We start from the raw sequence: 25,996 nt of genomic DNA on the forward strand, positions 1-25,996 counted from the left end.
CCTCAACACCCTTTATCTTACCTGGGATTTCTAAGGGATCCTATTGCTGCAAATTGTGAATTCCTATCCAAAAATTCCTGTAGCCCTTTTAATTCTTGTAGTACAGTTTCTAACACTTGTGGTGGAACACTGCTTTCAACCTAAACAAGAAAGAAGTTAACTGAAATGAACATATTTGAAAGTAACCAATTTTAACTTATTCTAAATTTCTGTTCTTGGAGGTTTCTGGGTAGATGACTAGTAAGTGCTTCCTCCGGTAACCAGGAAGAGTCACTGTTAGGAAATGTTGCTTTGCAAAACCTTGAGCTGGAGTCAGACAGGAGAAAAAGGGAAGACCACACTTTTCTCCTTTCCCCTGTGCATGAAAATAGAACTGCAGAGGAAGCCACTCCTTACGAGGGAGATGGGGAGGAGAAAAAGGCAAACCATTTAGTTGCTGCTGAACCAATTCTGTGCAGCTCTGGACAAGCTGAGAAAGCTCTTTGCTCTGGTGATCAGGAAGAGCTGGCTTTGGGGCCTGAATCTCCCTTGATGGTTTAACTTCCTGATATCAGCCTTGCCTAGTTACTAGAGGCGGCACTTGCCCTATCCCAGAACCTCCAGAGAAACACACCTGACAACAGGTAAACAGAAACTAGATCTATGTTTACACAAATAACTGCTTTTCTAAGCTTACACATTGTGAAGAATCAAGAGATAAAACTTCAAACCCGCCCTTTCCCCCAAAATTGGGTTTCCTAGTACAGTGGTACCTTGGGTTACGAAAATTTGTTACGGAGGTCTGTTCTTAACCCGAAACCGTTCTTAACCTGAGGTGCGCTTTCACTATTGGGGCCTCCCGCTGCTGCTGCTGCCCAATTTCTGTTCTAATCCTGGGGCAAAGTTCCCAACTTGAGGTACTACTTCCGGGTTAGTGGAGTTTGTAACCCTAAGTGTTTGTAACCCAAAACGTTTGTAACCCCGAGGTACCACTGTAATGGGTTTTTTGTTTTGAGATCACCAAGGGGGAGAATTCAACCTTGCAACCACCACCACCACCTTGAAGTGGAAAACCTATCTCTTGATTCTGCAAAATTAGGCTACTAATATTTTGGGGAGAGGGATGGCTGAACCCTTCTATATGACAAGCTGTTTTTCAATCAGAAGAGAATTTGGGTGAGGAGTAGAATTCAAAGACAAAACTTGCTATTCATCTTTATCACCATCAGCATTTGAGTTTAAAGACTTGCACTCACTATCCATATATTTCTCTCCCCCGCCAAGCTCTAAATAGGCCTATACTAAGAATGGCACAACAGTGATGTGTTGTGTCTGGGTCATGTGAGAGCCTCTCACGAGAAAATCTACTTGCTAGGCTGCTTGCTTTAATGTAGTATTTATTATATACATATTTACAAAGCAGAGCTCATTTCTCAAGCATCTGACCCCTCACTGTCAGTTGCCAGCACTGCCCGCTTGCAGAACCGCCCCCAGCAGAGAAGTTTGGGCAAACTCCTCTTTCGCTGCTCACGTCTCTCCGCTGCTGATGGACCGACTAGACCACAGACAGTGCTGACCGTCTGCAACATCCCGGGTTCCCTCCTCCACCTGACTGTTTCCACTTAACCCTATCCTCCCTCTCCTCTTGTTCCTCTCTACTGCTCTCCACAGCCTCTGTCTCGCTCCTTTCTCCCCCCTTCCTCTGCCCCCAACTTTCCTCGACTGTCTCGTGACACTCTGCCACCCACTAATGTTATCAAAGTAGATCAAAGGTTAGTCACCTCTGCTGATTCATGCTGGTACTAAGTTCCAGCCAAACTTATTAAACCCAATGATTACAGGGCAAACATGTTCATCCTTCCCTTCTAAATCCATCTTCCTGAAATGAAGAAAGTAATAATATAGTTCTTATGCAGTGTGGTGCTTTGTGATGGCACACTGGCCAATAGTCACCAAGTTGATTTCCTTCATATATATATATATATAGACATCAATACCAGTATTAACCCCTAAACTACCAGAAACTTCATATAATATTCCAAAATAGCCATTAATACTCATCAGTACTTACAGCTACAACTTCTCGATTGCCACTCTTGAAAACTCTCTCCACAACTATGCTTCCATCCCAAATGTTTCTGGAAAGCAAGAAAATACAATTTTGAAGTGTCATGTAATCAGTACATGATGACACTGGAAGCTTCTGCTTCCATTTTAGGTTTAACCACAGCTTAGTGTGCTGTGAAACCCTAAACCCTGATTAATCTTATCCATATTTAGTGGAAACATGCCAACACCATTTGAAGTTGGTTGTTTCCACCAACCACTTAAGATAAACTTCATTTTGTCAGGTTATAACAACACGTCTTCTCACCTTGCCATAAATAACTTACCCTATGATCCGAGAGAAATATATGCAGATACCATTGTGCTTTCCAGAAAACACTATCTCGGGGCACATTATGCCACTAAGAGAAGCACTGGGTTGAGACATATGACTGCTTGAAGTAAACACTGGAGTTGACATAGTTGGAGGATGCAAACCTGGAACATAAAACTCAATTTTTTTAAAAAAGACAGAAGCAGGATTATAAGTTCTAGAAAATATATATATATATAATTAAAAGGAAATACCTTGGGCTGGTGTTGCCAAAAAGCTTGGATTAGGGTAGGGGCTACTAGCAGACATAGGAGAACCTAATGTAAGAAGAGCAATGCATACTATAAAGCAACCATAAAGCAATAAAACACAGCCTAACAATACAACAACAGGAACCCACCGATAGGATATGAATCGATATGGCTAAGTTGATCCAACAGCCCCCTCAAGCACACAAACAAAACTCATTGCAGTCAACTATAGGCAACCATCCACACCCTATCCCCCCATATCTATCTCACCCCCAACAAAAACAAATAAATGAACAGAAATAGAACCGACCCACACGATGCTAGCACAAAACCCTTATGCATACACTATGTAGAAGAATGACAGCTTACTATCCCCCTTCTCCCCTCCCCCAACTTTATACTGTCCATAACGTTAGTGTCTCACATCGAATATGAATGATCTGTATAAAGTATTCTATGAATTGAAAGCAGAGACGCTGTATGTACTTTTGTACCCCAAGAAAATCTTTAATAAAACATTTTTTTAAAGCAATAATCAGAGCACAGCTTTAAGAGATTACAATATAAGAGTTTGAGGCAGGGAGAAAGGATCATTTTGAGTATATTTTTATTCAGTAATCGTTTGCCATCCAGTTTGTTATGAGGTGTCACTGGCAGAGATGGCTTACAGTTCAAGACATACCAAAAGAATTAAGAGGGATAGGCATATCTTTGCATCCCACATGGGAAAGGGTGAAGGAAAGAGAAAATTAGTTTCCCCCCTCAAAACTTCATTTATTGTTATCACTATTCCAATGCTCACATATTGTAGATATAAAATAAGAAAGGGGTTTATGTTGCTAAATTGATCTGTATGCTAAAACAGTTCAAAGTACTGTCAATTTCCTCTTCTTTCAGCATGGGAAGGGCACTCGTATAGTAAGTATAAATGTACTTCTGAATCATGAACCCAACAGTATTGAATGACTGCTAAAGCCATGCGAGTGGGTGCAAGTGGATGGAATATTTTTGCAAAATAAAAGGCGAAAAACTCTTGCCTAAAGATACTGTCTATATTTGCTGCTTACCAGGTAGAACAGGAGATCCCAATGCACATCCAACATTACTTGGAGGAGGCAGGGTGGATGGAAATCGCATCTGTGTTTCACCACCGTATCTGAGATTCACAAAATTAAAACAATTGTATCAACGCTGCAATCAGTTCTCAGATTATTTTTAAGCAGTCAAACAGTCAATAAATACTTCTTTAGGTGGTTGAATTGTGAAGCATATGTAAAAAAAAACAACAGCTTGCCCACTGTTTAATGTTATATGTAAACCCTATAATGGTGTGTCAATGGGACCCTCTGGCCCATGGGCCAAATTAGGACTGCCAAAACAGTTTTTCCTTAACCATGTCCACCTGCCCCACAGCTAACCAAGGGCGGGAGCAAAGGAACAACTGTAAGTTTAAAGTGCGCTTTCAATTGCTCTTTGGCAAGCAGCGCTCAATCAAGCCCTGCTGGGATTGGCTGCACTAGGCAGCTCCCCATGTGTAGATCAGCTGGTCAATGCTGATAGCAAGCCCCCTTGAAACTTTTAGCTCCTGCCATAATAACCCTGCTGAAAAGCCATAGCTGTGCCCTCAGAAAACAAGCCTTGCTGTTCATGACATCTGAACTACGGTTTGTGGTTTGCTTCCCTCAAAGAAACCACATGCAGTAAGTCACGAACAAACCTTGGTTGCCATTCACTGTTTGCTTGGAGAAACAAACCATTAGGATGGGTTTGGGTGTCAAAGCAAATCAGACCCTGACATAGGAGCCAACGCCTAGGGGCTATGGGGGCTTTGGATCCCACAAAGTTGATGTGCATTGCCATTAAAATGGTGTGTGTGCACTGTGTCATGTGATCAATTATGCGGGGTGGGGCTTACCTGGGCCCCCACAATATTTCATTCAAGTTGGCACCCCTGGACCCTGACTTTGTTTTACAGTCGGGCAGCAGCAGAAGTGGAGCAAGAACTATTCAGCAGTGTGCATGCTAAACTAAAGTTTGTTTTTACCTACAGTTTAATGTGACACGCAGATTGGGCCTCTGTGGCTAACCTTAGCTATGGTTCATTAAAACAAGTCAGTTTCATAAACCATGGTTTGAAGTTGGCTTGTTTTATTAAACAAGGCCACTGTGTGCCTACTAATTAAATATGAAAAAGGTAATTTCAACACAAATTAGAACTAAGATGCTGCTTTCCTTAAACTATTTTTCTCAAGAGTGAGGTACAGAGAGGCATGGTCATATCTTAAATCTATAATGAGAAAATGAAACATAGCACAATAGTTACTGAGAAACAGGAATCAGCTATTCCACGATGAAACTTTATGCAATGCTTAGTTTTAACAGTTCATATGTTCCAACCAGAGTCCAGCACAACCCATTTACTGCTGGGATACCATAGATTTTTAAAGTATAATCTCTTGGCATAATGTAGATATGAATAATTTTACCTGAAAAATGCTCGAGTGGCCCAAACAGATACTTCTCTATCACAAGCAGAAGAAGAACAGGCAAGTATTAGGCAAGTAGCACAAGCCTGCTCTTCCTGTAAGAACCATCATTAAAAAATATCAGTAAAAATGACAGAACAATCTTGGTGCAGTTTTAATGAAATGAGGAGCAAGGGTACTAAAGGGTAACTTGTCTATTTAGAAGGAAGTCCTACTGACTCCAACGGGGCCCATATAAGGGTGTAAATAATTGCAGCAGTAACATGGTATTGCTACCAGATGTTAGGTATATATCTAGAAGTCATCACTATAGTGGAGGAGCATGCTGAACAGGTACATTTTTAACTGCCTTACTCGTTCAACACAATTAATAACACACAGAATCTATTAAGATAAAATAGGGTGATGGCCACTAATCAAGACAGCATCAAAACAAACAAACAAACAAACAAACAAACAAACAAACAAACAAACAAACAAACATATAATGGAGGATAACTATTAGCCACAGAGAGACACCTAAATTGAGTCTCAGATGCTCCCCCCCCCAAGTTTCTCACATATCAGGGATAGCCAGCAAGGGATCACTATCACTATCATAACCTGCTTATGAGTTCCCCACTGCTAGAGGTAGCATGCTAAACCCCTAGTTCTATCTTTGGCCTAATATAGTAAGGAAAAAAAATTCTCACCGGGTGCAGCTTGAAAAATCTTTCAATCTCTTCTCCATCACCTCCTGCATTGCACACAAAAAGATGTCGCAGCTGATCTACTGGTCTGAGTTTATGAAACATAAAACTCCCCTAAAGAAGAACAGAACATTTTTTTTTATTTAATGGCGATTTCTATAGCATAGTGGCCAAAATAATTTACACTTCTTACACCTTGTTCATCTTTATGAACATATAAGGAAAGTCATTAATAATTATATTTTACAAAAATGGAGAACAGTTTGTGAAGAAGTGGCATGCTCCAGGCTGTCCAGAAAGTCCTTGGCCAAGGTTTGAACCTGTAATGTTCCCAAGCAGCTACAATATACAACGAAGAACAATATTTAATCTACAGTAAAAGGGCCGGGGGGGGGGGAATCTTCTCCCATGCCTTTGAGGTAAGATATAATCCTAGAGCCTAGTTTCAGAGATATTTGAAACAATCTCAAGATATTAGAGCTGTATCTCAAACCTTTTCATAACTAGGTAATAAACATAGCCACTTGTGCTACATACAGGATTGGAGGGCAGGGCTCAAGCCTGATCTTCTCACTTTTAGAAATTAAGTACAGTCCTCTTATGTCTGAATTCTCTATCATATAGAGCAAGCATATTAAGAAAGTTTTATTTTGTACCTACATGAAAGTCATAGAATGTTCCATGTTTAACAATTATGACTAACACATATACATTAAAAGGCTCTAACAAAGATGTTTCAAAGGAATAAATTACTGGAGTAAGAAAGAATAATACATCAGTATAGAGTCATAGAAGCGTAGAGTTGGAAGGGACATCTAGTCTAACTGCCTGCAATTCAGGAATCTTTTTCCCCAACTTGGGGCCCGAACCCACAACCCTGATCTTAAGAGTCTCATGTTCTACCAGCCTGAGTAGACAATTAATCCAGATTATGTATGTACACATATGGCCCAAATATAAGCTGCACCTTTAAAATTGGAGGGGGGAAAAGAAAAAGAAAATAGCCGAATATAAGCTGCTCCATTCCTCGCTGCTCCTGGCTGCATACTGGGGGGAGGGGGGAGCTGGGCTGCGTTGCCAACAGCCTTTCCTCTTCCCCGCTCTCTCCCTTCCTGGCCTTGATGGGGGACTGCGCGCAGGACAGGGCAGGCACCGCTTTGCTGCACTCCTGGCGCTGTTTGCCCCACATTCCTGGCTGCATACCATAAGGTTGCAAATATAAGCCGCACTTTTAACTTTTCATGGTTGGAATTTGGGGGGAAAGTGAGGCTTATATTCAGGCCACTATGGTACTTTCCCCCAATTCCTTCCCAGAAGGTAGCTTGCAAAGTGAGTGGGTTATATCCACTGTGTCACTCATCTGATGGCACTGCTTCAGTCAGTGGAAGAAGGAGAGAGGCAATTTTAAGAGATTCCTTCCTATAGTTCCTCTGCATCCCCAATATGCTCTGGAAGGTTCCCCATTACCTGAGCAGACTTCAGAAGTGGGGCAGGGGAGAAATGGCCAAAGATGCCTCTTTCTTCCTTTTATTAATGAAAGCCTTACTGTCAGCTGACCCGACAACATGGGATACAACCAAATGGCAGGATGCCAGAACGATTTCAGACAAGAATTTAAAAAAACCACCAGGATGCAAGAGATCAAATTCATTTCTAAACAGAGATTAAGAGCTTCTGAAAATGTCATCTGAGGTTCAGTTTCATCTTCCTCCTCTTCCTCTATTTTTATTTTATTTTAAGCAAGTAATTGTACTACAAACCTGTGCCGAAAGGAGAACAAATTTCTTTGGCGGTAGCATATGCTGTTGTACAACTACAGGATAGTCAGTTATGGGAATTAGATCTTTATTCAAAGGTGTTACTATCTTCTGAGCTTTGTGATCATCTATTGCAGAAAGAGCCCAAGAATGTCCATCCACATGTGTCTTTGTCTGAAATAAGAAAGTAAAGAGTAACAAATTATAAAAGAGTACTGTAACTTGCTTTCCAATCATATGCTTCAGCTATAACCATTTCCACTGAACCTCTGCCTGCAGCTGAGGAAGCTAGTTGTCCTCCTATCTTTCCAGCTGCCGATTATAGTATTATTGTACCATAGCTGGATCAGGATGTAAAAAGGTAAAGTTAAGCTAAAGGTCCCCTGGACGGTTAAGTCTAGTCCAATGCGACTATGGGATTGTGGTGCTCATCTCGCTTTCAGGCTGAGGGAGCCAGTGTTTGTCCACAGACAGCTTTCTGGGTCATGTGGCCAGCACGACTAAACCGCTTCTGGCGCAACGGAACACCGTGACAGAAACCAGAGCACACGGAAACACTGTTTACCTTCCCGCCACAGTGGTACCTATTTATCTACTTGCACTGGCATGCTTTCGAACTGCTAGGTTGGCAGGAGCTGGGACAGAGCAATGGGAGCTCACTTCGTTGTGGGGATTCGAACCGCCAACCTTCCAATCGGCAAGCCGAAGAGGTTCAGTAGTTTAGAACACAGCACCACCCACGTCCCTGGATCAGGATGTACTTCCAACCAGGCAATTAAATCCATGGCTGCATTCCTGCCCCCCACCCAATAATTTTAGGCCAGTATCAGAAAGGTGTCAAAAGGGGAAGTATCAGAAGTAGAAACCTTTTGAATGCTTACACAGAATTATGAAGAGAGAGATTAAAGAAATCTAGGTAGACAAAACTATCATCTCTCACAACAGCTATTACTTTCAAAATAGCCTAGCAAAATATAAAGAATTACCTGTGTTTCCATCATTGGCTTTTGGAAAGGAAAAGAATCATGATTAACACACCACAATATATCATTATCCTCATTTTCTGAAGCAGCCATTAGCAGAACACCTGAAAATATAATAATAATTTATTAAGCAATGATGGATCTGAAACCTAAAATCGAACCTTACGATTCATCACTTTATATAGGACAAAATAGCCTAAATTGGACAAAGGACTCTTAAATTACTGATAAAAACTCATCTCCAGAAATTACCTTTGCTATAAAGAGCTTGGTGCACCTTTGATGGCTTTTCCACATTAGAAGCAGCAGAAAATCCTGGAGGCAGGCGGATGTGAACCAACGTTAATGTTGAAGGACGAGAAAAAGGATGCTTGAATGGGCATGTACTAAAATACATCCGTACACCTAAGAAAAAAGCACGAGATACTCCATTAATAGTATAAACATATTTCATAAAAGGGTTGCAGTACCATCCCGTACATGTCTATTTGGTGCTTTTTTCTCTAGAAACCATGAAGTTGTTACAGTAAGTGCCACACTTTTTACCAACAACAAAAAAAGAAGTGCCGTACTGCATAACCTTCAGTACCCCCTGAAAAGCACTGTGTCTACTTTAAAATTAGTCCCACCGAGTTGAATGGGGCTTGATTCCAGTTAACAGTTTTGGATCGCAGCATTGAAGTGTCTGAAGTACTCTGTTCAGATACGGAACTATTGAACAGCAACAACACAGACTGCTTCATTTCCCCCATTTAAAGGTAATGGTATGAATGATAATAGAAACCTGGTTATTTCTAATTGATCTGCACATTTTAATTCCTCTTCACCCACTGCTTCTTGACCCCACGGTCCCTTTAGGATTACTAGGATACTATGATGCCGTGATCCTATACCCCATTGGCTCCCTTCTTTGCCTATCTTCCTCCTTTCAGCAGCCTGTTGCTAGTTAGTTTCTTCCAGTTTGCAGGCACTCCTCTCTCTAGGCCAGTTCAGATTCTAGACTGGGTGCAGATACTAACTGGGTTGTGATACTACCCACTGCCCCACCAACAGGTTATCCATGCCTCCCTTCTACCATGCACTTTACACAGAAATACCCTGGCTTGGTTGCACCCTTCTTCCACCTTCAAAAGTTGCAAATAAATGATTGCATGAATCAAGCTACAATATTCTACATAGAGGCCATCACATGCAGTGCCTGCCTTATGTAGCACATTATGTTCCTGACATTATATTATATACAACAGAGGGGAGGGACACGTACCTGCTCATTCACCATGTGAGCAGGCTTGCCACCCAGTAAGTTTTTGAACCAGGGCACAGACACGGTACTCAGCACTATAGAAAACGATACTGAATTCTTACCTGCATGAGTGATTGCCATTAACTGGCAATCAATGGATTCAGAATTTTCAATCACTGCAATCTGAACAATAGGCTTAAACACAGAACGGTCTATGGTCCTAAAAGAAAACCAAGATATCAGCTTGTGTACATGCAAGATCTTTTTACCATGTAAACAAAATGATCTAATAATAAGAGATGTAATAAGAGATTAAAGTCAGCTCCTCAAGCATAATACCGTAATGTAGATATTTTACCTGGCAATCTTTCCAGCTGCAGCCACAATAGCATTCTGAGAGACAGAAGCAACCCTCACCATCCCTTGACCATCTGGACCTAAATCATAAACCTGTAATTTAATTATATTGCTTTTAGTGGATTTACTATGAATTCACTTAACATTATTCTCTTCTGCAATGCCTACCGCAAATACGTCAGGAGGCAAGTTAGTTCTGAAATGAAAGATGGCAGCTGCACTGTATTCCAAGGTGAGTAGTTCATTGGACAGAAACACAAGAGAATCTTCTTTTATCGAATGCAGGTGGGATGTTGGAATAAGCCATAAAAACAAACAGGGGAGGTGAAAGGATGCAGAGCGAAGGAACTTGTAGTACATTTGCACAGTGAACAGGAAACAATCCTGCATGAAAGTTGTTATCAGCAGGTACAGAACTGATAGCGAGGATAACTTTATGTTGGGTGGGTGAGACAAAGAATAAGTGTGCAAAGTACAGCCAATGGTAGGCAACTACCCGCTGAAAAATGTATTTGCAAGGCTGAATTAGAAGTGTATTATGTTCCCATCAATGCAATGGAGTTAGCAATGTTAATAACAGGGGAAACAGAATGTATCAAAAGGCATACCTGTATCACACCTTTTTCAGAGCGTGTGTATAAGATGTTTCGGGAGTTGTCAATGGCAATTTGAACAATGGGATCTGCAATTTGAGAATAAAAACCCGGAATCAACTGCTTAAAGTCTGTCAACATTTGGTATTGAGAAATAGAGACTTTTATTCATAATGTACAGAAGGTATCAGTGGACTATCAAAACATTTTCTTTCTTACCTAAGCACTTCAAATAACAAGTTTCAAACTTAAGACTAGCAGAATTATCCGAGTGTCTTAAGAGCATGTTTGTATTGTATTTGCATTGGTTAAACTGCTTTAGCAATAAAAGACAGTAATTTAGTAGCATGAATCTTGAAAGAAAGCAACCAACCTATTGATTCATTCATGTAAATGAAACATTTAAGTGAGCCAGAGGTGCCAAACATTTGTGACATGTTATCTGGGTTTTAATATTGGTATTTTAAACATGGATTTTACATCACTTACCATCTTCTGAGAATGTGAACTGGAGCAATGATGGAACAAGGAAAGAAAGGGTGCTCTTTGAATGGTTGATCTTCCTACAACGCTGGCTAAACCAGCCAGCCTCAGCCTACAAAAAAACAACACTAGAATTAGATAATTATGCAAACCCATAGAATATTTTACTTGACCCACCTAGTTATCAATGAATTCCCAATATTATTATGCAGCCTAACTAGTCCTGGCCCCCAGATCAGTGCAGATGAACAGTGTGCCCTCCTCCAGCACCAGCAGTCGGTATTTTAAAAGAGAAGTCATTTTATACTGCCATAAAAGTTCCAAATCCTCAAGAGTTTATTACTCCACATTTCTCTCTCGCTTTGACTGGACCCCAATCTTACATAAGGACAACAGCAAATCTGCTTTATACCACAGAGTAAGCCAGCATAACATCACATCAGATTCACTGGCACATGTGTTGATGTGCCAGCTCTAAGCACACGTGTTGATGAAGCAGGTATGTGACTTGACCTTTTGATTGCTGGCAGAATTCAAGAAGGAAGCTTGGTCTTTTGAGAACTAGCCAGTTTGTGGCCTCTTTGATGCAGGCCGTAGAATAAACTCAAAAGCATTGAGTTATTGTCTCTCACTGTAACAAAAATACTTAAACATCCATGGTTCTTTGCTAGGATTCTTAAGATCATTGAAGATGACTCAGATTCAGTACATTTTTTACAATGAACAAGTATATTTATTAAATTAGCAGGAGTTCCAAACTAACATTTATGCACTAAGAAACACACTATTCTCTTTCAAATAAATGAAGCAATATAGAAGAGGAAGAAGTGAGGCATCAAGAGCAATGTACTTCCATCCATCCCCCAGTATCCATCTCTAGGAGATTTCACTTGCCTGGTAAGCAATTTCATACAAACAACCATCTTTGCCAGCCAAGAAGATACGCCCATTTTCAGAAGAAGTTATTGTCAGCAGATAGGTGTTATCGGTAGGCAGTGAGTAGAGTGGGTCTGGAAGAAGTTGCATTCCACCAGACATGCTATCATTGAGGGATCCAGAACCTGATTAAAAATATATATATATGCTATTTTATTTGTTGACTACTTCAACTAAAATGATTTCAAGAAATAAGGAAGACCTAACATTGAGTTTGTATATCATGAACTCTTAAGTGCTATTTTCTAAAAGTTGATAGGTTTGCTACTAAGGCGCCAACCCTAAATCCTCAGAATAAGTAAGATCGAGCAAAAACTCTTATGTTGAAAAACACAGTTCTTAAGAGTTAAAATTTCATTTCACCTCAGTAATCAAACATGTTTAATTCACAATGCCAATTCTTTTCCTATTTATACTATTAAAAGTATACACTCTAGATACAGCAAAGCAGTAAATTTTCTAAAAACATGTTATCTTGAGCAAGTATATGTGTGTGTTTTAACACGGAGACTTATCTCAACCTAAAACTTATTTGCTCTCAGGCTCCATCTACACTAAGTGTTTAAAGCAGTAACATACCACTTTAAACAGTCAATAGTTTCCTCCAAGGCATGTTGGCAACTGCATTTTGTTAAAGGTGCTGAGAGTTGCTAGAACAGGCTTCCTCAACCTCGGCCCTCCAGATGTTTTTAGCCTACAACTTCCATGGTCCCTAGCAGGGACGAGTGGTCAGGGATGATGGGAATTGTAGTCTCAAAACTTCTGGAGCGCCGAGGTTGAGGAAGCCTGTGCTAGAAGATCCCTATTCCACTCACAGGACTACATTTCCCAGAATTGCTTGAGTGAGAAACCACTCTGGAAATTGCAGCTCTGTTAGAGGAATAGGGGTCTCATAACTCTCAGCTTCCTTAACAAATTACACGATACTTTAAAGTGGCACGATACTGTTTTATATGTATAGTTCAGGTGGGGCCTCTAAAAGCTTAAGCGGCCATTATTTCATTCTAATGCCACCGAACAGCCTCATTGCCTCAGCTCCACCAATGATCAAGTTGGGTGCGGCTAGCCAGGCACTTGTGTCGATAAGGTAGCAAGCTGAATCTAAGAGGAGCCAGTTGCATTAAACAGTCACCAGCTGGTAGCAGCAAGTTCCTCCAAATTTCTTTCCCTATTTCTTCATGAAAGCAAGCATGTGAACACACAATTACCTCCTTGCAAGGTTGCATAGCTTAGTCCTAGAATGACTATATCCACAGGAGTAGCCAAAACGAGCAGGTGCCGTATATGCGGTTGAAAGACTCCTGTGAGTAAAGAAAGCAGAAGACAACTTGTCAATATAAGGGGGGAGGGAAACTCCTCTAAATACTTGTCAGTCATGAAATATCATTTCAAGCCTTTCAACTGCTATTTTCCCAATCCTACAGTAATTTCAGCAATGAAACCTCAAAAATAGGAGGTATATTTATGCAACGTTTATCTTTGGGGTAATACACACACACACACACAACATAATATTCAAAAGGCCCATTATGTAAGATAGTTTCTAATACAGAACAGACACCAACAAATCAAACAAATGAAAGCTTGTCCTCAGGATAAAGATAAAATATTTTTTCCCAAGTGTATTTTGTTCACAGCCTGTTACCTGCTTTTGGTTTCACTAGTCCCACAGCAAGGATGGTTTCACTAAGGCCATCAAAATAAGCGAGGTCCCCACTGCAATGAACAGAAAAGGTTACATGAAAACATTGTGTACTTAATTTCTCAAACATTGAATGAAATTCACTGATATGAAACTGTTAAGAGCAGCAACCCATTACTTACACAAACCTTTTCTTCTTATTAACCAATTTTGAGATTTGTTACCAAACCCAAAAGCTTCCTAGACATAAATGATTAATCTTACATACCCATCTTCGTACTGCCACATAAAAATGTCACTGTCAATGGTCAGCCAGGCCCTGCTAATCTCAGGAAACACTCCCATCATACAATTGCACTGCATATCTGAAGTACCCAGATTTAAGGATAAAATGCACCAAGGCAAGACATGCAATTCTGCATTATGTTAAGTTTGCAATTAGGCAAGGGGGGGGGGAAGGATCGGGATAAGTGTAGAAGTCCACAGCTCAGTATTATAAATGTAAAGTCACAACATACATAGCAATTATTTTATTACACAAATGCTCAGTTGATAAGTTTCCCGAATCTTGATTTGTATGAACATAAATGTTCTCTACAGAGAAAGAATTAATTTATTTATTACAAGCTAGCAGATAGTATGACCAGAAGTCTTGATTGCTAAATGTAAATTGAACATTGTTAAAGAAATTAAGGGATGGACTGAGCAAATGTTTAACTGTTTAATGGAGGTTCTTTACATGACACTAAGCAGTCTGAAGTAGTACCAAGCATTTTTTATTGTTGTTTGAAACACTGAAATAAATTCCAAGCAATAAAATTAAGTTTCAACAGTAGAACGCCATACTGATTATTATGCAAATGTTTCCTAATAATCATTTGTGCGCACAAAAGCCATGTTCTATTCTGTTTCTGTTGCTTCTTTCATCATGCCTGGAAGCCCCAGCACAATACAGATCACAGGTGGGGAATCTGTGGCCTTCCAAGATGTTGCTGAAATGCAATTCCCATCGCTCCTGGCTGTTTGCCATGGTGGCTGGGGCTGACAGGAGCTTGAATCCAACTGCATTGGAAAGGCCACAGCTTCACCACTTCTGCCATAAATGAAAGGCTGAGAATGGATGGAGGGCAAAGTGTGAAAACGCAACACCTTTGGAGCAAGAGGCTGGCTCCCATCCACTCTTTACTGCTCCAGTACGTCACTGTGCTGTGCTTCTTGTTCTGCTGCTATTGCAACCTCTTTTGATGCAGAAGGGAAAAAAGGGACACTGGAAACTAAGGATTGGGGTTCTTTAAAAAAGAGTACTTTAGAACACAAAATAGCCACACATCCAAGGTTCATTTAACTGCTGTTACTGTACTAGCATCTAGGCAGGAGTAGCTACCTGTAACAGAATCGGAGACAACAACAGAGGTGTAATGGTGAGTGAAATAAAGTAGAAGGGACCCCCAATTCCCTGCTGGGCACAAGTAGCTATGAGGAAGACAAAAGGGAGAAAGTGTAGATGGGTGGGAGAGAACAAAACAGCAACCAACAGAGATGATCCTGTCAGATGGGGAGAAGGCTGGAATGAATAGGCATTAGCCAGCAGCCTAAAGCCCATCCTTTAGCCCCCATACCCTTCATCTCGCAAGATTTAATGTGCCTTTCACTTCTATTATAATTAGGATACGTCCAAATTGCTCAACCAGTTCAGGGGGCAGAGGAACTCTCCGAATTGAACTTATTTCTGGAAGATTGGGAATTGAAAGAAAGCCAGGTCCTTGTAATGGATAATCCATATCTGACATCCCAGAAACAGTGGGGCTACCTGCAAATGTGAAAAAGTAAAATAATTAGAAGTAGTAGAAACAAACAAAATGCTTGGATATTTTCACTTTAATTGAATATTTTCTTTAACCCCTAGAGACTTATTTTTTTCTCAGTATATGAAAAGCAAGTGCTTTCCTCTATAAACCTAGGAATCAATTAATGCTCATATGTCTTTGAACGTTAAAAAAATTAAGTAACCTTGCAAGATATACTAGTAATAGCCACCAGTCTCATAAACTGTTAAGATAAATTAATTGACATGTGGAATTGCAGATCACAATACAAAACTCAGGATACACAAAGTGATCTAGTTTTGCTTGTTAACACTACAAATATTTGGTTTACAAATGAGTCATTAGTTCCAAAAGTACTGGCAACTATTTCAAATGTATTAGCAAGTGTTTGATGTCGGGGGGGGGGGGAATCTGATCACTAGAAACATGAATTCTAGAGAGTACTGTTCAACTAATCTGTGTGAACCTAAAGGCTAAGTCTTTCTGGGAGAAAGGAAAAAGGAAGCTACTAAGTGCTGGCAAGTACTATACTTAACCATAAGAAATACCTTAAGAAAATCAAGGGCTGTTAAACAAGGGCTGCTTGGAATTAAACCATTTCCAGTACAGAAGTCCTACTATATTTGCATAGCTTTAACATACTATTTTAAAGTTGCTTGATAGAGATTAAATGCTAGTTATTGCCTTCAAACAAACCAACTGATGATTATAATGTATGCTTGTTTCTATTTGTTATCCTCAAGATAAGCATGAATGACTGTTTATTGCAAGCTTTATATTTGTTTTATCAATTCTGTTTAGCCTGGAAGGAAAAGGTAAGGCTGCTTCAAAGTACACTTTTCTCCTGATCTTAACTGAAAAAACCTAAAGATTTTTGAATACTGAATTTTATTGCCCCAAGATTAGTCGTATAAAAGGAACGCATCAGAAGATGGCAGCTGAATAACATAAGGTACGGCAAGATAATGGTTTCATTGTATATACAATAAGTGGAATATTGGGGGATGAAGGAAGGCAGATTTTTGTAGAATCTTAAGCTATTAAAGACAAAGCACCTGTCCCCAAAATAACCTAGTAATGAGACCATTACTGTACATTCATATGTATATAACCAGTGTTGAACAAATGTACCTGGTACTGGCACTATAACATTTGGTGTGAACCCCAGCTTGCAAGAAGTACGAAATGATTAGCAGTAGACATTAGAGATTAACCAGGGTTTATTGCCAGAACAATGAATTAAAACAGCAGCAAGTAAAACATAGCAACAAAGGATTCCATCATTACAAAGCTAAGTGGACTAAATACTGTATATTAAAATCTGCTTAAAAGCCACCAATGAAGAGGCCAGGATGTGGGGGCCAACATTGAAAGGGACCTATCCTTGGTACCCATCAATCTATGTTCTTGACGGTAGAAAAGAGAGTAGCGCCTATGAGGCTAATCTCAGGGCCTGGGCAAGTTCACATGGGTGCAGGTGGCCCTCCAAGTTACATGGCCACAAACCTTTTATGGCTTTAAATGTCACTACCTTAAGTTTGAACTCTAAAGCATATTACTATAGCCCTATCTAGAGAATATTACAGTCGTCTAGTTTGTGCAACAGACCCCAATCTGTTTGTTCAAATACGTAGACCAGCTCTCCATTTACAATCCAAAGCTGAAGAAGGGCTTTCCTATATACCTGGTTATATACAGCACTCTTCCTTACTAACAACATTTCCATCATGCCTGGGCTAATATCCAGGTACCCAAAGAGTCGCAGGATGGAGCAGAAGGCCCCACCACCTTCATTTAGGCCCGACTCTTCAGAAAGAATCAGAGCCACAGTAAGTCTTACTTTGGAAGTGGTGAGGACACTGATTTGCAATGCTTTTACCATTCCTGTTATGACAGTATTCTACTACTGCATAGGTGCCAGGCGAAAACGTTCTTCTTCAACCAGGCCTTGGGCTGATTAACATTCTATGTCCTTTTACAGTAAATGAGTTTGTGGGAGGGGGTGTCATGAGTCTCTTTTGTTTTCGTTGTTTATGTTGTGTTTTTATGTTGTGAACCTCGCTGAGTTCTTCAGATGAGGAGCAGTATACAATTTTTAAAATACTATTTTAACTTGTTTTAAATGTTACTATTACTAACTGAATTTGTTGGCCACTTTATCTCACACAAGGAAACCCAAAGCGACTTACAAATGCTGCAAGCCTCCATGGGTATTTGTCCATCTCAAAGGGAGCAGCTAACAAATTCCCTCACTAAACAGGTGACTCAACAAAGTCATGAACCTATACCCCTATCCCCTCCTCCATCATCTTGAAAGGCAGGGTTACTTCTGGCAGGCTTGCATGGCCAGTCGGCCACTAACCACTGGAAGGTACTGCCACGGCACTGAACAGCCTCCCCCAACCCGGTGCCCTCCAGATGGGTAGGCTACAGCAGTGTTTGAAACTCCCACTTGTTCTGGGCATTTTGCGACAGGGAATGCCATTAGCGCAAGCAGTTCCTGAGCTTTGGGCGCCGTGCTGCGCCTAATAAGATTTCAGATTGAAACTGCAGAGTGGAAAGAAAGGAGGACCTTTTTCTGCCTCCCCACTTTCAGCTATTATCTGAAGACTGGAGAAGAGACTCTCTTAAGAATATTAAGGGGGTGGCAGTTCATTCATGTTCAGCTTTGTATTCTTGTTATGAAAAAACGCATTGCTGCGCCCATAACCTAGGTTTAAGGTGCCATTTAGCTCCTAGCTTTCATGGCTGGGAAACCCAGCCAAGATGGGCCGAGTATTAATAATAATAATAATAATGGTACAGTGGTACCTTGGTTCTCAAACGCCTTGGTACTTGAACAACGTGGAACCTGAACACTGCAAACCTGCAAGTAAGTGTTCCGGTTCGCAAACTTTTTTCGTTTTTGTTTTTGCGACTCTTTTTGTTTTGTTTTTGTGACTGTGTGGAACCCAGTTCAGATTGATTGACTGTGTGACTGCAGTACAGTGTTTATGGCTTTCATTTTATGGATCAGTGGTCTCGTTAGATAGTAAAGTTCATGTTAAATTGCTGTTTTAGGGGTTGTTTTCAAAAGCCTGGAACGGATCGATCCATTTTGCATTACTTTCTATGGGAAAGCGTGCCTTAGTTTTAGAACGCTTTGGTTTCGGAACGGACTTCCGGAACGGATTAAGTTTGAGTACCAAGGTTCCACTGTACAGTATCTCAGTTCCTAACCCTGGGCTACAGTTCCCGACAGCCCTGCAACTTCTGGAGGGCACCAGGGGGTGTGGGGTGAAGTGGGTGGGTGGAAGCCTGGCATTGAGGCTGACAGCGCACACGGGAGACCGTAAAAAAGGGGGGGGAGAGAGAAAATGAGAGAGAGAGAGAGAGAGACCCGGCGGCGGCAGAGACCCCCCCCCCCCGAGCCTTTCCCGCCCGCTCACGCGCGGCTTACTGGGCGCCGGCACCGCCAGCAGCTCGGAGAGGTCCGGGTAGCAGCGGTCTTCTTGGATCTGCCGGTCGATGATGCGCCCCGCATTCTCCAGCGCCTCCTGCAAGGCCGGAGCGGCCGCCGGGCTGAGAGCGACCGGCATGGCGAGGCGGAGGTGGAGAAGGCGGCGGCGGCGACGTCGAACCCAAGCCGAGCTTTCCCCGCCTCAGCACAGTCGAAGCAAGGCCAGAACTGCGCTCCGTCGCGCCCGCGCGCCCAATCCCGGCATCCACCGCGCGGCCGCGGGAGACACGAAGACGGGACCCTTAGAGATAGGAAGAAAACGGTTAGAGTGATCCTCGTACGTACACTTCCGATATGGTGTGGGGGTGTTTTTTTTTTTTCTCCTGGTGCGGTGGGGAATCTCTCACGAGTGAGAAAGCGACCGTAGAGAAATAAGCATTCTGAGTAAAACTAACGCGAGGAAACGATTTCATTTATTCAGGAGAAAATGTACAGTAACTGATTTCAGTGGGGCTTACTTTTTGCAGCCCATTCATATCCGTGTGTTCATTCAGAAATCCAGCCGAGAAAGTGTGGCGTTACTGCATAGGATTGCATACACGACAGGTTTTGGACTTTGCGTGGTCTTTCTGATGCTCTCCCCCCTCCCCCGAGTCTATGCTGCGGTTTTTAAATTTGATGTAACGCCCTCAGCCCTTGGGTAGGCTAAAACAAATGTAGGTTTATTTAGCTTTTGAATTTCAGCGAGGTTCGCTGCCAAATAAATGCGCGTCACTGAATAACGTTGCAGGCATGAAGCGCGATCCTATGCCCATTCACAAGTAAATCCTAGGTAAGCCTCACTGAATTGCGCTGTCAAATAGGGTTGCAGCCTTGTGTGTGGTGGATTGCTAACAAAAGAATACTTTTATTTTGGGGAAGGGGGTCTTGCGTGCGGGGTAAATAGTTATTTGTTCTACTGTTACTCGACGTTACGTATTTCTTTCGCCACCTTCTGCAATAACAGTTACAGACCCAAAAATGACAAATACCTGCACAGCTGAATACATTTTTGTTACTCTAGATACTACCCTCGAAAATAAATAAACATATGCAAACGAAATATGCCAGGGTTGTAACCCTGAAACTGAAACTAAGCAGTACAGTAGTTCGATTATCAACCCCGCAAGTCTTGGGCATACAGTAGCTCTTTCTCCCTCCGACCACCAGGGGTCTCACTCTGGCAGCCATCGAGCGGAAGTGGCTTCCCCTCGCTCAGCAGCCACTTCCTGCTGGTCGGACAACTTGCCTGTGTTGTGGTTCCTGGAGAAGGGAAGTGCGGGTCGCTCTCTGGATGGAGCAGGTGGGAGCAGAGAACGGTGAGTAGCGGGCCCGGCCAGGCTTCCCTTGGAGGATCTGCCGGTTTGGGGTAGGAGGAGGAAGCACTGAGCGCTCTTCTTTCTTCGCAGATGCCGAGCCGGTGGCAGGACCCGACCCGGAGCTGGCAGCTACGATGGGCTTCTCAGGCTTCGGTGAGTAAGAGGCTTTCCTTGAGGCAGAGCTTTACATGCAGAGGGTCCCAGGTTCAGTCTAGTTATCATCATCACTTATATCCGTGATTCCCAACGTGGGGCAATTTGATTTTTAAGGGGGGCAATTCGAGAATGAGTTATTAACAGTTAATGGCCCTTTAGGCTTCCTCCACGTAATCTGGGGAACCGGGTTCGTGTCTCCGCTCCTCCACATGCAGCTGCTGGGTGACCTTGGGCTAGTCACACTTCTCTGAAGTCTCTCAGCCCCACTCACCTCACAGAGTGTTTGTTGTGGGGGAGGAAGGGAAAGGAGAATGTTAGCCGCTTTGAGACTCCTTCAGGTAGTGAAAAGCGGGATATCAAATCCAAACTCTTCTTCTTCTTCTTCCACGTGAATAGCTCACTTTTTGAATACAGTAATAAGAATCATATGTCATGGGGGGCATCAGGATTTTAGAGATGCTTAGGTGGGGCATGGCCAAAAAAAAAAAAAAAAGGTTGGGAACTACTGATTTATATACTGCACCTCCCTTCTTACGAGGGATCACAGGGTGCTTTACAGTATGAAAATACAGTCGGTTCAGGAGAGTGCAGTTAGGTTTAGGAGTATCCCCTGGAGAGCCACTGCCTGTTAGCGAGGCAAATACTGAGGTAGGTAAACCTTAGTATAAGGCCGTTTCCTACGTTTCTCCCACATCCATATGGGTCTACAACTCTGAGGTTGCAGTTCTGCACAAGGCACATGGAGGGTGGTGTAAGCTTTCAGACCTGCAGATGGCACCAGCTGCGTACTGTCACCACCTCACTTTTGCTGAGGGTCAACATCTTACCTTTGACCTTGTGCTGAGCTTTGCTGAGCTTCGGAGAAGTCCAGGAACATTGTTGAATTATCTTTGAAACCCTGCACAGTGTCAGAAGTTGAATGCCTGCTCTTATCCTGAGGTGAGGGTGTGTATCTCAGAAGGTGGTGGACTCCACTTCGTTGGAGGATTTTAAACAAGAGGTTGGGTGGCCATCTGTCAGGGATCCTTTAGAGGTGATTCCTGCATTGCGGGAGGCTGATAGTTCAGTACAACTACAGGTTTATGATTTTATGACCTGTAGTTGTACTGAACTACAGAATGTTTCTAAAGCTTATTCCAAGGTAGAGTGTTCCACCTCTCAGTTTGTGCTGGAGCAGGTGTTGATGCCTAGTGCCTGGCAAATGTCATCATGGCAACTTCTGTCGCCTGAGCTGCGCAGAGGGGTGGGAAGACGGCATCTCAGGATGCCGCGATTCCTATGTTGGGGTCGGAAAAAGGCACTTCCGGATTCTTCAAGCGACTAGGCAGTCATGTTTTTGGATAGTTCCGCTTGTACATAGCTTTGGCACAATAAAATTAGTTTGTAGACAAGACGGACTTCGTCGCTACTCGTGAGCAACCGCTATGCGGATCTGACACCACCCAATATGTTTGATCATTAAAATACTATTGCAAAAGTGTAGTAAGCTTATACACAGCTTATAATGCCCTCTATACACAGCTTGTAGACTTCTGGGAGGCATCTGGTTGGAAACAAGATGTTGGACTAGATGGCACTTTGGTCTTGTCCAACAGGACTCTTGTGTACTTAAGAGTCAGTTGTTGCATACGAATGTTTTATCATGTCAAGGCATTCAGTTCTCACTGATTTTCATCCTTTCAATTGTATTTTTATAAATTTCTCAGGAATACCCCCCCTTCATGTAAGCTTAAACTCTCAGGAAATCACTTTCTTATTTTTCCCCCTCATCACTTAGGAAAGAAAGCTCGAACATTTGACTTCAATGCAATGTTTGAACAAACTCGAAGAACTGCTGTGGAAAGAAGTAGGAAGATCCTGGGTGAGAGAGGCTGTTCCATATCAAGCGTTAGATTTGCCCTTCGTTCATTTGATTTGTACCTTCTGGCAGTTTACCTTAAATGTTAATAGCTCACAACGTAAGGCAATTTAAAATGGTTTGGAGAGTGACTGAATAAAAATGTCACGGTAAACATTGAATGAGTAAAAATGGCACGGTAAACATTATTTATTTATTTATTTATTACCCACCTCACCTTAAGGTCTCAGGACAGTTTACAACATTAAAACACAACATCAAGGTCATTTAAAAATAGCTTAAAATCTGTTTAACAACAACAGCACAGACCAAAGCAACCCATACCTCGCCACAAATACATGTTCCAAAAAGGTGCCTGTAAAGTAATGGCTTTTTATAGGCAGCTTCGTGCTAAGTTCCTGCTTCTTAAAGTTAAAAGGGATGGGAGGTAGTTTCTCTGGGGCAGTGCCTGAAAGGTAGAGGGACTTTGGTTCCCGGGTCCTGGAACTTTTCTCCTCCTTCTCCAGCTGCACCAGCTGTCAGTGGAAATCTTTGGGAAAAGATCTAGCAGCCATGTTCTTTTAGCTGTTGGCAGAGGCCAGAGCATCTCAGTTGCACTCATTTTTGTGAGCCCAGCATAAAAGTACATCAAGCCCATGCTCACAGGTGCTTACATTCCTCCTTTTACAGACAGTAGTCTCAGGGCTTCAGGATGTGATTTTTTTCCCAGTGGGAAAACAATGTAGTGAGAAAAGGGTTAAGCTCCAGATTGAGCTCCCCTCCACATTTTCTGTGGCTGTTTTATGTAAAAGAATGGACAGTTGGATGCATCTCTTAAATCACACGCTTAACAGAATAGTGTATTTTTTAAAAGGGGGGTAGTAACCATTTCCTCAGTCTGCCTTGGCTCTAGCTGCCAGAAAGGAGCTGAAATAAAAACATCCTAAAAGGTGCAAAATCTTTGGCAAGTTCCCCAGTTAAGGAATAGACTAAATAACTTGACACATTTTATTTTCCAGGCAAACTTAAAGCCTTTCAGTTCTCCAGAGAGGTTGGTTTTACTATAGCCTGGTCCTGAAAATGAAAGGTAGCTGATTTAATTCATAGGCTTTCTAAGTAGAAAATCTCTCTGCAAAAGGTAGGAGAGAGATACCAAACTATGGCATACCACTTATACATCTCACTTGTATAAATTGACTTTCCTTTCCTTCCTCCTGCAGCCGTTCATGAGCCCCCTCTGAAATGGATGAGGGAATGGACAGATGGCTTCGGGGGGAGGGGAGGAGAGGAATGGGAGGTCCTATTACATATGTTAGGATGTTGGATCTTGCCCAGAAACTTGAAAGGCTCTGTTTTCTTTTCCTGTGAAGCTTACCTTTACGAGCAGGGGTGGGCAACCTGTGGCCCTCCAATGTCGTAAAAAATCTCCTTTAAGCCATACCCACCATACCCAAAGACCAGGCATGATGGGAGATGAAGTCCAGCAACATCTGGAGGGCTAAAGGTTTGCCATCACTGCCTTATATCAGCAGATACCATGAAAACTAGGACATGTTAGTCTATGACTGTTTGATCTTCAGTGTTATAGGGTGTTTTTATGATTTGAATTATCATCATTCCAGACATCTGAAAACCTAAATGAAGGTTTCCGAGCAGGCACCAAATTTCTCCTTTGTACTTTATTTATTCAGAAGAGCGTGAGAAAAAGGCAGCTGAGAAAGAAAAAGAACTTGAAAGTCGATGTGAAGGTATTGATTCTTCAGCCGCATCCTTACGCCCAGTAGTGAAAACATCTTCTAAGTAAGTAGATATAATGGAAACATTTGGCTCTATATCTTTTTCTGGTAGAATGAGAGGCACTTTTCATGCAAGATGGCACTGCACTGTAAACCATATTACTTAACAACCAATGTTTGGAGTTAGCTGACACACTTTTCAAGAACTGTTTGGGGTTTGATTTTCCAGTGTTTCTTGTGCCCAGATGTTCTCTGGGCAGGCAGCAGTAGCTGTTACCAGCAGGGATAGAAAAAGGCTACAATCTTTATGTGCACTTACTAGGAAATAAGCTCCAATAAGTGCAAAAGTCAACAGTCCAAACCTATGCATGGTCAAAGCTTTGCTTTAGCATTTAAAGCCTTGAGCAACTTGAATCTAGGTTATCTAAGGGACCACCTCACCCGATATATGCCTGTCTGACAACTGCATTTCTCAGATAGGGTATTGCTAAGAGTACCACATGCTGGCACCGTTCTCCTTCTTGCTGAAAAGGTGCTGGCTGGAAAGCTATGACTCAGAAGCTCTTCTCCCACATTTGCAGCCATTTTGGTTTATTCTTTGCTACTCACAGGATTGAGGCCAGGGGCTACTGCCACCGATGCAGAAGGAGATGATCACACATCTTGCGAGCAGGGTCATAGCTCAGTGGTAGAGCACCTGCTTTGTATGCAGAAATTCCCAGGTTCAATCCCCAGCATCTCCAGGTAGGGCTGAGAAACATTTCCTGCCTGAAACCTTGGAGAGGCACTGCTAGTTAGTGTTGACCAGTGTTCTTCAACTTTCAATGCTCATATGATGTTGGACTGCAGCTCCCATCATCCTCAGCCATCTTAAGGTTAGCTAGCCACTTAAGGTTAAAGAACACTGGTCTACACAAACTGGCAGTGGCTCTCCAGGGTTTCATACAGGATATCTAACAACGCCTGGGCACCCAAAGTTGGAGAATATTGGTATAGACAATACTGAGATTCATAGACAAATGCTCTGATTCCATATAAGGCAGTTTCCTACATTCCTATCTTTCTTGCCCACCCTGCACTGGCTGCCAGATACGGTGTCCTCCATTCACCAATCTGTGGCACCACGTAAGCAAATGTGTCGAGGAGAAAAGGGTAGGCTGGGGACTTCAGCAATGAGCACATAGAGGCAGGCGCCATGAAAAAGATCCCTGCCACTAAACATCTCGTATTTTTGTTCGCCTAGGGATTCATCTGGTAGTGAAAGTGAAGACAGCTCAGATGAAGAACCAATTGGCCCCCCTTTGCCACCCCAAGGGTCAGCGGAAGATTCCGATGATGAACTCATTGGCCCTCCGCTGCCTCCTGGATATAAGGGCAGTGATGAGGAGGATGACGAGGACAACATCCTGGAAGAAGATGAGGTCAGTGTTTATTCTCTCGGCGTTTCTGCTGTGTTGTCTTCTGTTTTAGTGTTGATTGATTGCGCTTCTATTCTGGCCCTCCTCCCAGGTTGCTCAGAGCGTTCTCCCCTCCCATCTGTTTTACAGACACAGCAACCCTGTGAGGTAGGTTAGGCCGAGAGAGCAAGTGACCGGCTCAAAGTCACGTAATGAGAAATCCATGGCGGAGTGAGAATATGCATCTGGATCACCTGGGGGCGGAGGGGAGTCCATTGCATGAGTGGAAATCCTTGCACTGATGATACTCATCAGTAGAATGCCTCCCTTTGGGTTGTAGCCAACTAAGTTCTACTCTGAGTACGTCCATTGAAATTAATGGACGTGACTGACTTTGCTCCGTTAATTTCAGCGGGTCTACCCTGCATACCCTGCTTGCACCCCAGGGAGGTCACTTTGAGGCTGCAG

General features: G+C 42.3%; 2 protein-coding genes across 2 annotated transcripts in view; one reads left to right on the forward strand and one right to left on the reverse strand.

Moving 5' to 3' along the window:
- Positions 1–19,209, reverse strand: part of NUP155 (nucleoporin 155) — a 35,123-nt gene extending 15,914 nt beyond the window's left edge. Inside the window, exons 1-20 of the mRNA XM_033164136.1 lie at positions 19,045–19,209; positions 15,452–15,589; positions 14,048–14,144; positions 13,783–13,853; positions 13,346–13,438; positions 12,096–12,262; positions 11,208–11,313; positions 10,734–10,807; positions 10,127–10,218; positions 9,891–9,988; positions 8,778–8,930; positions 8,529–8,629; positions 7,546–7,716; positions 5,789–5,899; positions 5,097–5,191; positions 3,678–3,766; positions 2,614–2,676; positions 2,373–2,523; positions 2,051–2,117; positions 22–140 (exon numbers count right to left, since the gene is read on the reverse strand). Coding sequence (XP_033020027.1) covers positions 22–140; positions 2,051–2,117; positions 2,373–2,523; positions 2,614–2,676; positions 3,678–3,766; positions 5,097–5,191; positions 5,789–5,899; positions 7,546–7,716; positions 8,529–8,629; positions 8,778–8,930; positions 9,891–9,988; positions 10,127–10,218; positions 10,734–10,807; positions 11,208–11,313; positions 12,096–12,262; positions 13,346–13,438; positions 13,783–13,853; positions 14,048–14,144; positions 15,452–15,589; positions 19,045–19,183 — 2,195 coding nt within the window. The 5' untranslated portion in view covers positions 19,184–19,209. The remainder of the gene's footprint in view (positions 1–21; positions 141–2,050; positions 2,118–2,372; positions 2,524–2,613; positions 2,677–3,677; positions 3,767–5,096; positions 5,192–5,788; positions 5,900–7,545; positions 7,717–8,528; positions 8,630–8,777; positions 8,931–9,890; positions 9,989–10,126; positions 10,219–10,733; positions 10,808–11,207; positions 11,314–12,095; positions 12,263–13,345; positions 13,439–13,782; positions 13,854–14,047; positions 14,145–15,451; positions 15,590–19,044) is intronic.
- A 1,086-nt stretch (positions 19,210–20,295) lies between these two features.
- WDR70 (WD repeat domain 70) overlaps positions 20,296–25,996 on the forward strand; it is a 109,241-nt gene continuing 103,540 nt past the window's right edge. The window contains exons 1-5 of the mRNA XM_033164137.1: positions 20,296–20,402; positions 20,493–20,555; positions 22,336–22,419; positions 24,087–24,195; positions 25,375–25,552. Of these exons, the coding sequence (XP_033020028.1) occupies positions 20,378–20,402; positions 20,493–20,555; positions 22,336–22,419; positions 24,087–24,195; positions 25,375–25,552 (459 nt within the window). The 5' untranslated portion in view covers positions 20,296–20,377. The remainder of the gene's footprint in view (positions 20,403–20,492; positions 20,556–22,335; positions 22,420–24,086; positions 24,196–25,374; positions 25,553–25,996) is intronic.

Source organism: Lacerta agilis, chromosome 11, assembly GCF_009819535.1.
Source record: "Lacerta agilis isolate rLacAgi1 chromosome 11, rLacAgi1.pri, whole genome shotgun sequence".
Lineage (NCBI taxonomy): Eukaryota > Metazoa > Chordata > Lepidosauria > Squamata > Lacertidae > Lacerta > Lacerta agilis.